The 12,462-nt window shown below is 40.2% G+C and overlaps 1 protein-coding gene across 2 annotated transcripts in view; it reads right to left on the bottom strand.

Moving 5' to 3' along the window:
• The window catches only part of iqca1 (IQ motif containing with AAA domain 1), a 169,207-nt gene that overhangs the window by 41,330 nt on the left and 115,415 nt on the right, over positions 1–12,462 (bottom strand). For both annotated transcript variants that reach the window (XM_052018883.1, XM_052018892.1), the window contains exons 13-14: positions 10,166–10,248; positions 6,441–6,548 (exon numbers count right to left, since the gene is read on the bottom strand). In XM_052018883.1, coding sequence (XP_051874843.1) covers positions 6,441–6,548; positions 10,166–10,248 — 191 coding nt within the window. The remainder of the gene's footprint in view (positions 1–6,440; positions 6,549–10,165; positions 10,249–12,462) is intronic.

The following is a 12,462-nucleotide window of genomic DNA, read 5'->3' as shown; positions in this document are numbered from 1 at the left end:
GTCCATAACACTCCATTCTCTGGATATCCATGTGCCTATCTAAGCGCCTTTTAAATGCCTCTATCGTATCTGCCTCCACTACCACCCATGGCAGTGCATTTCAGGCATCCACCTCTCTCTGTGTAAAAAAAAACTTGCCCTGAGCAACTCCTTTGAACTTACCCCATCTCACCTTAAATGCATGCCTTCTTGTATTAGACTTTTCAACCTTGGAAAAAAGATACCGGTGTCTATGCTATCTATGCCTCTCATAATCTTATAAACTTCTATCAGGCCTCCCCTCAGCCACTGCTGCTCCACAGAGAACAACCTAATTTAATAACCCTCAATCTGGAAGAAAATGCTAACACATTTTAAACAAATAGTAGGCTTCCAAATGAACGCCATATTAACTTGCAAGCAAGTACTGCCAGGTTTTATTTTAATTAGGAAATTCTGAGGGAATAGTTTGGTCATAGATTAAAAAAAACATATGCATTGTCAGAAAAGTGACAGAGACTATCATTCACAGTGCTATCAAATAACACTTACTCACCAATAGACTACTGAATGATGCCTAATTTGAGTTTCTACAGGACAAGTCACCTCCAGACTTCATTGCAGTCTTTGTCCAAACATGGACCAAAAAGCTGAACTCCAGAGGTAAAATGGGATTCCTTAACAGGCTCCCAAGAGTTTCAGAAAAAGTTAGGTCTTTTTCCCATGCTTTCCAAAAAAAATCATTCACAATCTTCCTCCAAATTTTCTTTTGAATTCCAGAAAGGGGATTCTGTTATTAAATTATTTGAACAGTAATCAGAAGTTCCATCAATTCAGACTAAAGCCTTGAACACAGGATTTCCCACAACCCCAGAGACCTTATAAACAGAGAAATTAAAGTCCCATGGAACTACAAAAATTCTGCTATATTATGTATTATAAGCAGTGGCAAAAATAAACCGCACAAGTGCACAGCTCTTTTTCTCGCTAATTTTTTCTTGTTTCTCCTTTTCAGAAGAATGACAGCTTGTGCTGTAGTAGTTCCCTAGACACGAATAGATGTCTGAATCTTTACTGAAACATGCATAGTGTACAATAATGGATTATTTAAATTATGGTTGGGAGAGAGGAATTCTATCAAAGCCAAATCTATCCTCATTTGATTCTGCTATGATCAACTTTCCAAGCATGGTTTTATCTCAATGAAACAACTAGCACAAGGAATCTACAATCGTTCCTCGACCTGAGGATTTTTTAAATTACACTCTCATTGCTATTTTCTCTTAGACTGGCTAGCTCTGCAAATAAAAAATCTGTGAAGTATTGCTTTCTTAACCCTCTCTTTTTTAAAGGTTAACTCATGCAGGTTTACAGTTGAACGTGTGCCAATTGTTCTTTGGCACATTGTCCAAATGACTGTTTGGCCATTCAGAACTGGGATGAGAAGTGTTTTCTTCACACAGGGGGTAGCGGATCATTGGAATTTCTACTCAGTAGGGTCAGGGAGGTTCAGTTGCTGAGTTTATTCAGAATGGATATGAAAGGACTTTTGGATGTGAAGTGAGTCAGGGGATAACGGGTTAGTGTAGGAACGAGGCATGGAGGTACAAGATCAGGCATGGTCTTACTGAATGTCTGAGCAGACACAAGGGGTCAAATGGCCTAACCTGCTTCTATTACTTATGTTCTTATCCCTCATCCCTCAGTATAGCCAACGACTATTGGCAGTTTCTTTTTCCATTGGTGGATTCATGGCCAAGCCTGATACTGCCCTTGCTATCCATTTATGCAGACTTTGCAGAAGAATGGTAATTAGGAACAGAAAATTTGTTCTTTTAACCCCTTCTTTTTCAGCTTAAATGAATTGAAATCTAATGTATTGCTCTGCCTACCACTCCTACTTGCCATACTAGAAACACACATATCAACTACGCCATCAAAGAACTGTTAAGTGAAGAAAAACCTAATTCTATAAGCAAGTGTTCTGTTGAAATGATCTTGGTTACAGAGCTCTGAGGAGGTGCATCTGTTTGTTGCTCTGATTAATACTGAAGCAAATGTGCAGGGCTCACATCTGCCAAGTGGTTTCTCTGGAAATCTGACATCTCGACAGTGTTATCATTCACACCAAACTGTTATAGACTCTATGCTGCATGATTTTATTTCCCCCGGATGTAACTTGGTTAAAAAAAAGGGAAAACAAATAAAAAACAAAATCTTTGTTACATTGTAACTAATTGTGAACTTTTGGAGTATTAATGCCTAAGATTACAAAGTCAGGCCGACATTCATACTTACCCACTCCTTTAGGCGTGAATTAAAGGTTCAAGAAGAAAGTTAAGTTAAAAAATATACAGACAGTGCTCTATAAAATTCAGAATTGCTGTTGAACAGCTTCTATAAAGCATACACTTGAACAGAAAGCTAATAAGCTAAAAAAAAAAAGGTAAAATGAAATATGTCCTGAATAAATAGTTCCCACTAAGGCCTGTGAGAAAGGCTTCCCCAACATAAATCTGCACTGAGATTGGGCCTGTTATGGATCTGTGGGAAGGACCATGGTTTGCATTCCATGGTGTGGCAGCCATGAGATGAAGATGAATTCCCACAGGCAGCTGCATTTGAGAAAGATGCTCAACAGTCCTCAACTGACAGGGTTGCAGATTTTAGTGAGGTCAGAAAAGCACAAGTGATTAATGCTACTTCCTGTATTTCTCTTGGAGTTGACATGTGGGAGATCATGTTCATATGCCTTTAAATGGATAGAATTCACACAGCAATTCAGGGAGTAGTTTTTTTATTCCCTTTAAGGAGGCACTTGAGGAAGCCCCCAGCAATAACTTTCCTGTAAAATACAGGAGATAGAGCACCCCACCCCCCAACCCGCTCCACCCGTACCCCCTACCCACAATCAGATGTCTCCTTTCCTGAAATGGGTAAAATTATCTAAAGTCTCCTGGCACACTCTCAAAGCTCATAATTGATTGAGAAGCAATGTTCCTTCCTTTCCAGTATGCTTCTGAGTAATGAACCATTTTAGGTCAGGCACCTAATGAACTGCAGAAATACCATTAACATTGTCTCTGAAAATCCTCCAATCCACTGGCAGGATGTGAACTACGTAAGCATCTTCTCCCAGGCCAACATCTCCAGCACCGAAGTTCTGATTACACTCAGTCTGTTCCGATGGACAGGTTAATTCAGTCGCATGTCCAATACCTGACCCCTGAATCAGACACTGTTCTGAGCTCTGTATGGCCAGAGATTACCAGGTGTACAGAGCAAAAGATTCAAAACTGTTCTCAAAGCCTCCTTGAAAAAGTGTAACATCCTCACTGACTCATGGAAATCCCTGGCTTTTGACTATTCAAAATGCAGGAGGAGTAAAAGGTGAAAGGAGCGCACTACCCCCTAATCAGCCATCCACCTACCCATCCTTCAAACACCTCCTGCCCCACCTGTGGCAGAGTCTGCGGGTTCACCATTGGTTAGCCTTCAACTTTATAAAAAAGTTGGTCAGACCTCAGCTGGAGTACTGGATGCATTCCTGGTCACCACATGACAGCAAGGATCAGATAGCCCTGTAGAGGGTTAAGAGGAGTTACACCAGGATGTTGCCTGGGATGGAGTGTTTCAGTTCTGAGGAGAAACTAGGTCTGTTTTCCCTGGAGCAGAGCAGGTTAAGAGAGACATGTTTGAGGTTTAAAAAAATTATGAGTGGTCTAGATAGAGTAGATTGCAGGAAGTTTTTCCCCTTTGTGAATAAAACTGGAAGGCACAGATTTAAAGTAAAAAGGCAATAGATTTAAAGGGGGACCTTTTTCACTCAGAGACTGGCAAGTACCCAGAATGCACTGCTGGAGAGGGTGGTGGAAGTAGAGCCGATGAAAGCACTTAAGAAGTGTCCAGATGAGCACTTTAATCATAATAGACATAGAAGGCTATGGGCCAAGTGCTGGAAGATGTGAATAATATGGACGGGTGCCTACATCTCCTCCTCACTGATCATCAACACGGGTGAACCTCAAGGCTGCAGGGTTAGCCCTCCGCTCTACTCTCTATGCACACATTGAATGAATGGCTAAGCACAGCTCCAAAACCATCTTCAAATTCGCCGATGACACTACTGTTGTCGGGCAAATCACAGCTGGCGATGAGTCAGCTTACCAGAGCGAGATAGGACACCACAACAACCTCTTGCTCGATGTCAACAAAACTAAAGAGCTGATTGTTGATTTCAGAAAGGGGAAGGAGGGTGAACATATGCCAGTCTACACTGGGGGGAATTGGCAGTGGAGAGAGTCAGCAGCTTTAAATTCCCGGGCATTAATATGTTGGATGACCTGTCCTGGGCCCAGCACATAGATGCAATCATAAGGCGCGTCAGCATCTTTACTTCCTTAGGAGGTTAAGGATATTCGGCTTGTCACTGATTACTCAAACAAATCTCTGCAGGTTGACTGATGAAAGCATCCTGACTGGTTGCCTCATGGTCTGGTACGGCAATTCGAATACACAGAAACACGAGAAGCTGCAGAGAGTAGTGGGCTCTGCCCGGTGCATCAGGGGCAGATCCCACCCCACCGTCAGTAGTATCTGCAAGAGGCACTGCCTCAAGGCGGCAACATCCATCATCAAAGATCCCCACCATCCAGTCCATGCCATCTTCTTGCAGCTATCATCGGCCAGGAGGTACAGAAACCTGAAGTCCTAAACCACCAGTTTCAAGAACAGCTTCAACCATTCAGTTATTGAACCAACCAGCAAAACCCCAATCACTACAGTTTAGCAGCACTATGATCACTTTGCACTAAAATGGACATCGTGTTTTTTTTTGTTCTAATTGTGTTCTTTCTTGTAAACATTGTGTATAATTTATGTTTAATTTATTTTTTTTCTTGTGAATGCTGATTATCTAATGCTATGTGTCTATGATGCTGCTACAATTAAGTTTTTCATTGCACCTGTACATACATGTACTTGTGGATATGACAATAAACTTGACTTTGACTTTGGTCAGTGTGGACGGTGGGCCGAATGGCCTGTTTTCATGCTCTATGAGCACTGTAGGAGTACCTTCACTACAAGGCTGCAGTGCTTCAAAACTGTTAATTTTGGAGAATTAAATTTGGACAAATTCTGACCTTGTCAGTGAGCTTAGTATACAAATAAAACAAAAGGTAATTTGTCAGTCAGACACTTGGATAAACCTCCAAACTCCAATACAAGTATACTTAGGATCTGCTTCCAGTGCTGCACAGACAGATGGAAGCAACAGTGTACTGTGGGAATGGCATCCTTCCAACTACGGGTCCTTGATATACTTTGAGGAAACTGGTCACTGTGTCATCGAGCTGAATTTATAAGGGAATGTAGGGGCACACAAAAGAGCTCAAAGAGTTTCTCAAAGCTCAAGGTTACTATCAAGCTTCTCACACATTTCCTCTCATTGACTCACAGACACATACTTTGCTCAGCTATGTTCTTTATTAAAGTGGCATGCCTAGATATCAGACTGCATAGGGATGCTTATTAAATGCCACATGATCCACATTTGATCTTCCCCAAAGTTAATTGAGTATGTGATCAATTCCAGATGAAAATGCACTAATCACAAAATTGGACCAGGTACTTTTGGTCTCAATTCACATTGGCTCATCTGTTGTACATCTTATGATGCCAATCATTGTGCAACCACGTTTCAGACCCTTGCAACATAAATTGGAACTTTCAGCTCCATAAAATGATTGTTGAACGGTCACAAAAACCAAGGAGCACTAGAAGCTGGTTTCTTCATTTGGCAGCATTTAAAGAATACCTCTAAAGATAGCTCTGACGGTTATTGAAGACTGCTCACACACGTTTCAAAGTGCCCAGTCCATGTTCAAACTAACAATGAATCTTTATGTAGAATGTAACTAATGTGAAAACAGTTACGTTTGACTTATTGATCATCCCACAGGTAACATAACTATGGGACTGATGTGGCAGGTGACTTTGGGAGGGTAACCTCGCTGGCAGAAGATGCAAAGAAGATCCTCTCCCCTACAACGACCTTCTCCCTCATGGTAGCCATGGAGATTGTGGCTTTCAGAGCTGGGAATCTTTCCTGAGTGCTGTGCAATAAAGTGGTGGAAGCTGCATTATAACGACTCTGCTGTTGGAACTCAGCAGGCTGCAATTTAACAATATATTTTGAGGTGGAAACCAAGGTAACTAACTTCCCACTCTTTCTTGGAGAACCTGATTTGGCACAACCTGGTTGTTTTAGATTAGGTAAGTAAACAGTATCATCTGCGTCATTTGAAAAGTAGTAATGTAACTATGTACACATTTGTCACATTAAAATGGAATCATGCAGCGTTCCATGCTGACAAATTACAAATACTGATTGAGTTCTTCCATGTTTAAGAATTGAGTATATTGTATCAAAGTCTTAATTCTCATTATCAGCCTCTTACCCAAGGGAAGAATCCCATACAATGTGATCAGTTGCTTCACATCCAAGAGAGAAGGCATGGGTTCGATATCTGTTTGGCGGAGTGTGGTCCCCAAGTAGTTGTACTCACCTATACAGGAAAAAAAATAGGGAATTAATCATGAAAATTGGGTTAACCATCTTGTCAACTTGTTATGAGGGTATCATGCTTTCCTTGAGTTCTTATTTGAGATATTAAGTGGTCTAATACCACATTTGAACTGAAACATCTTTTGCACCAGCTGCCTAAATGGATGTTGGATGTTCTACTGAATATCTGCACTTGAATTATGATGATCCAAAATGCTGAAAGAAATAATCCAAGGAGTTGGGATATCTAGTAATCTTTTCCATGGGCCTACCCTTAAATCCATGAGGTGTGTTCTCAAGGGAGTAGATTTATTTCTCTGACATTAGTTTTACTAACCTAAGCATCCAGTTGACCCAAGAGGACACTGGCTTGTATTTTGTCATTGACAAGATCTGGGGTACCTGCAGAAAATTGCCGTAATTAAACAATGAACCTGAGCGATGCAGTTGAACATCACGGACTGCTCTGCTGTTGCACTGTACTGCTGCCGCAAAACAACAAATTTTCACATCATAAATCAATGATAATAAACCTGATTCTGATTCTGAAGCTCTAAGTTGCTATCAGTGAATCCCTGCTGCTCTATAGGATGTGTGTAAAAGGCTTCCTTGGTGTAATAGATGGAATTCAATAAACTGGCAACATCAGTTAGTCTCTGCACTCTAAACTCAAGTAAAGAGCCCTGAAAGTGTAACATCTTATTGCACGAGGTAATCTGAATTTCTTGCCATAAAGAAATAATCTTATGTGTAGAATGTTAAAAATTCCAATTATATTAATAAAATAAAAGTAAATATACGTATTTTATTTTGAAACATCTTTTATGAATGAAATCCAGCCTCCCCTCCATTGACCCTGTCAGTACTTCTGCTGCCTCGGGAAAGCAACCAACATAATTAAGGGCCCCTCCCACCCCAGTCATTTTCTCTTCTCCCCCCTCCCATCGAGGAGAAGATACAAAAGCTTGATTACACGTACCACCAGGCTTAAGGACAGCTTCTATTCCGCTGTTATAAGACTTCTGAATAGACTTCTTATATGATAAAAATGAATTCTTGATCTCTCAATCTACCTCATCGTGACCCTTGTACTTTGTCTACCTGAACTGCACTCCTCTGTAACTGTGATACTATATTCTGCATTCTGTTTCATTTTCCTTCTGTACTACTTATGTATGGAATGATCTGTCTGGATGACATGAAAACAAAAGCTGTTTCACTGTATCTCAGTACATGTGACAATAATCATCAGAAAACATCAGTAAATCATCAGAAAACTTATGCTTTTTACTTCCTTGTTCTCCATCGGCAATTGCCTGTCTGATGTCATCACTGTGTGTGCGTTGGGGGGGGGGGGGTGGAATTGGGAGACAGAGAGTCACAGAGGGAGTGGTCCCTGTAGTAGGCAGAAAGGAATGGGGAGGAAAAAACATGGCTAGTGGTGGGATCTTGTTGCAGCTGGTGGAAATGACGAGGGATGATGTGCCCGATGCAGAAGCCAGTAGGGTGAAAGGCGAGGACTAGAGTCATAGAGCTATACTGCACAGAAAAAGGCCCTTCAGCCCAACATGTCCGTGCTGATCAAGTTGTCTAATTCAGCTAGTCCTATTTGCCTGTGTTTGGCCCATATCACTCTAAACTTTTCCTATCCATGTACTTGTCCCATATCTCCTAAATGTCGTAATTGTACCTGCCTTTGCCATTTCCTCTGGCAGCTTGTTCCATATACAGTACGCACCACCCTCTGTGTGAAAAAGTTGCCCCTCAGTTCTCTTTTAAATCTTTTCCCTCTCACTTTAAACCTATGCCCTCTAGTTTTGGACTCCCCTACCCTGGGGAAAAAAGACTGTGGCTATTCACCTTATCTATGCCCTTCATGATTTTGTCAACCTCTGTAATGTCACCCCTCAGCTTCCAACGCTCAAGGGAAAAAAAATCTGAGCCTATCCAGCCTCTGTTTATAACTCAAACAATTCAGTCCTGGTAGCAACCTCGTAAATCTTTTTGGCACCTTTTCCAGATTATTGACATCCTTCCTATAGAAGAGTGATCAGAACTATAAGTAGTACTCCGTATGTGGCCATACTAACATCTTGTACAGCTGTAACATGACATCCCAACTCCTGTACTCAATATTCTGACTGATAAAGGCAAATGTGCCAAATACCTTCTTCACCACCCTGCCTACCTGTATCACAATTTTCAAGGAACTATATATCTGCACCCTGAGGTCTCCCTATTCTACAACACTCCCCAGGTCCCTACTATTTACTGTGCAAGTCTGCCCAGGTTTGCTCACGATTCAACTCATGTTTACCTTAATTACACTCCATCTACCATTCCACGACCCACTGGTCCAGTTGATCAAGATCCTGGTGTAAACTTAGATAATCTTCTTCACTGTCCATTATACCACCAATTTTAGTGTCATCCACAAACTTACCAACCATGCCACTTACATTCTCATCCAAATCATTCATATAAATGATGAAAAATAACAGACCCAGCACCGATCCCTGCAGCACACCACCTGGTACAAGCCTCCAGTCTGAAAAACAACCTTCTATCACCACTGACCCCTACTGTCAAGCCAATTTTGTATCTGATTGGCTAGCTCGCCCTGGATCCCATGTGACCTAACCTTCCGGACCAGCCTACCATGCAGGACCTTGTCAAAGGTCTTGTTAAAGTCAAGGGGAACTCTAGTTCTGTTTTGTTTGGAGGGAGATGGGGTAAAATAGAGGAAATACGAGAAAGAACTCCACCAACCAGAGTAGAAGGGTTTATCTGAGGCTTTCCAATGCTTCTCCTTCTTTGCCAGTGTGCTACTACCTTTGGGGAATTGACCTGCCAATGGGGCAGGGAATACTCAAGGATGGTGATGGAGGAGACTGGGAGGATAGTTAGTGTGATGTGATACATTGAATGTGACTAGTCAAGTTGTTGCTTAACTAATACAAGGTAGCTCTACATATTAGCTCAACAGTCTATCCCTTCCAAATTCAATTTGCTTCTCCATCAACATTGCTCATGATAGATGAGTATGAGAAGTTTCAGGTGAATGGCAGGTAGTCATCAAAACCCAGCATAAAGCAGATAACTGCTATCCTGGTCACAATGTAAACACATTCTATACCCCACCTTTAAGCTTCACTTCAATCAATACCCCTCTGAGCAACATCTTCTCGGAGCTGTCATTCAAAGCTTTAATATTTCCTCATTAGCTACATAATGGATACTTAACTTTATTATGCCATCCAAACCCATGTAGTGCAGCTTAGAATATGCCAGCCTTCCTGGCATTGTTGAATATATTAGACAAAGGCATCACTAAATGCATGATCTAATTCCTTCCAAGAGGGAACTTGTAAAAGGTGTGTCTGGCATAGTGATGCCTCTCATTCCAATATACCTAGCACAAGACTGAAGTGGGTTCAAGTTCAACCTCCATTCTTAAAATGATATAATTATAATATATATTTTAAAAGTCAAATTGACATCAAAATTTTGCATGGCATTCTAAAAGCTGACCCAAACTTAAGGTAAAAAATTACCTGTTAGCCTTATACTTATCATTTGCAAAACCCTTTTGTAAAAGTAGAAACAATTTTTTCATACCTTTAAAATCAGAAAGTTGGATATTCTTTGGCTTTATGAGCAGACCTTCACGAACTAGTTCTTCATAGAGGGAATCAATTGTCCTATACAAATTAAAAGTTATCATTAGTGCCTGTATACATCTATATCAGCATTCCAATCTCTTTGTCCATTGGTCGCCACAAACTTACCATCTTTTGTATTATAATTATTTTGTGCAAGTAAGCTAGACTAACTTAAATGGTGAGAAATACATCAGATGACTTTTAGTATAATGGGCTGACTGATGCCTTTCAGTGCTGCAGCACCGATGAACCTTGCATTTCTCCTAGACAATATATTATTGAAAATTGGTATCATTGAATCAGTTAGGAGTGTTCTTTCTCTCCAGTTGTGACAATTTTTCAAAAGCAATCCCAGTGTCATAACTCTGTTGCTCACATTTAGTTAGACAAACATCACAGAAAAATTTGCACAACAGAAGCTTTATAATAATTTCCTAATTGTTTATCTGCAGATGAACATTCTAAACAAATAACCTAGAGCAATGGCTCTTTGAATTATAGTGAAGCTGTCATGTAGCATGATAGTCTTGCTGATGAGGGCATTTGGTTTTTTATCCCTAAGTGAATTTTTACCCTTTATATTTATACATTAATTTATATTAACATTTGAAAGACAACATCAGTGATGAAGTAATTCTCAGGTAGTTTTAATGTCTATACACAATTTATATGAGTTATGTTTCTCCTTCATTTCTTCTTAACTTCAGAGAATTATCTTAGAATTCACATTGGATGCAAAATTTCATGGTACTGATGCTGTTATAGCATTTCACTTTTCAGTATTTGAGAGTGCTTCATATTTTGGTATGAATACAAATCAGCTGTCAGATCTAAAACTAAACAAGTTCAGCTAATTATTTCACAGTATAAATCAAACAACGTGACATTCTGGAAATACTTTAAGCAATTGCAATATGCCTTTGGGTTAAATCTTGAAGTGATTGAAACTTTGATAATATTTCATTTGCCTTTAAAAGCAAAGCCTTGATTCCAGCTTTAAAGTTCAACATTTTTCTGTTTATTCAACATCTGATTCCTTCTACGTTGAATGTGCAATAATTTGTCTGTCAAGATATTGCCAAGTTTCACCAAGACAGGAGCAGTTTGAAAATGTACATGTGTGTCAAAGTGATGTATTGACAATTTGGAGTTTATACCTGGTGTGTTGATTGAAGTTCTGAATAAATGGGCTGTGGCTTTAAAAACCTTGGATGCTTTAAATCTATCATTGAATAATGAAAATATTCACTTTTGAAACATACTTTGGTGATTCAGTTTGTTGAGATTAAAGTGAGGATTGCCATTTATTTGTTCCTTAGTTCTGTTTGACAACCATCTCAGTTCTATGGCCATACTTGAATTTTAACCCTAAATGTTAAATGATAACTAGTACAGAAGAAAAATCAAAGAGCAATGTTGTTTGTATCATGAAATAAAAAGAGACTTGCACTTAGATGGCTTCAACAATGAGATAATGACCAAATAATGTGATTTGTAATACTAATTCAGGGATAAATATTGTCAGGACAGCAGGGATAATTCCGTTGTTCTTTCCATAGGGTATTTCACATCCACCTTTACAAATCATTAGGCCAACTCATAATAGTGACTAATTGGTGTAGGGAACTTTTGGCTGGGTGTAGTGCAGTTGGCAACATATTCTGGACCACCCTGCCTGCAATATAGCAGTATGGATGTACAATCTGCACTGGAGCTTGCGCTCGAGAATCTGCACCAAATCCAGGTGTGGTTCTTGGGTGTACTGAACTGAGGGGTCAGATACTCTTCCTATCTGGCCCTTCACTTCTTGCCAGCCACAAGTGGCAGATCTAGTGCCACCCCATTCATTTGAATAGGGTTGCCGATTTCATCAAAAAGATACATGGAGTCATACAGCACAGAAACATGCCCTTTGTCCCAACTCGTCCATATGACCAGGATTCCCAATTAAGCTAGTCCCATTTTCTTGCGTTTGGTTCATATCCCTCTTAACCTTTCCTCTCCAATGTACCTGTCCAAATGTCTTTTAAATTGTTATTGTACCCGCTTCAACCACTTGCTCTGACAGCTCATTCCATATGTGTACCAACTCTGTGAAAAAGTTACCTCTCAGGGTCCTATTCACTTTTTTCCCTCTCACCTTAAACCCATGTCTAGTTCTTGATTCCACAGCCCTGGGAAAAAGACTGTGTGCATTCACCCTATCTATGTCCCTCATGATTTTGTATACCTCTACAAGATCACCCCTATGCT

Source organism: Pristis pectinata, chromosome 1, assembly GCF_009764475.1.
Source record: "Pristis pectinata isolate sPriPec2 chromosome 1, sPriPec2.1.pri, whole genome shotgun sequence".
In the NCBI taxonomy this organism is placed as follows: Eukaryota; Metazoa; Chordata; class Chondrichthyes; order Rhinopristiformes; family Pristidae; genus Pristis; species Pristis pectinata.
The sequence above is the reverse complement of the archived record's forward strand: the minus strand, read 5'-3'. Positions and strand labels throughout refer to the sequence as shown.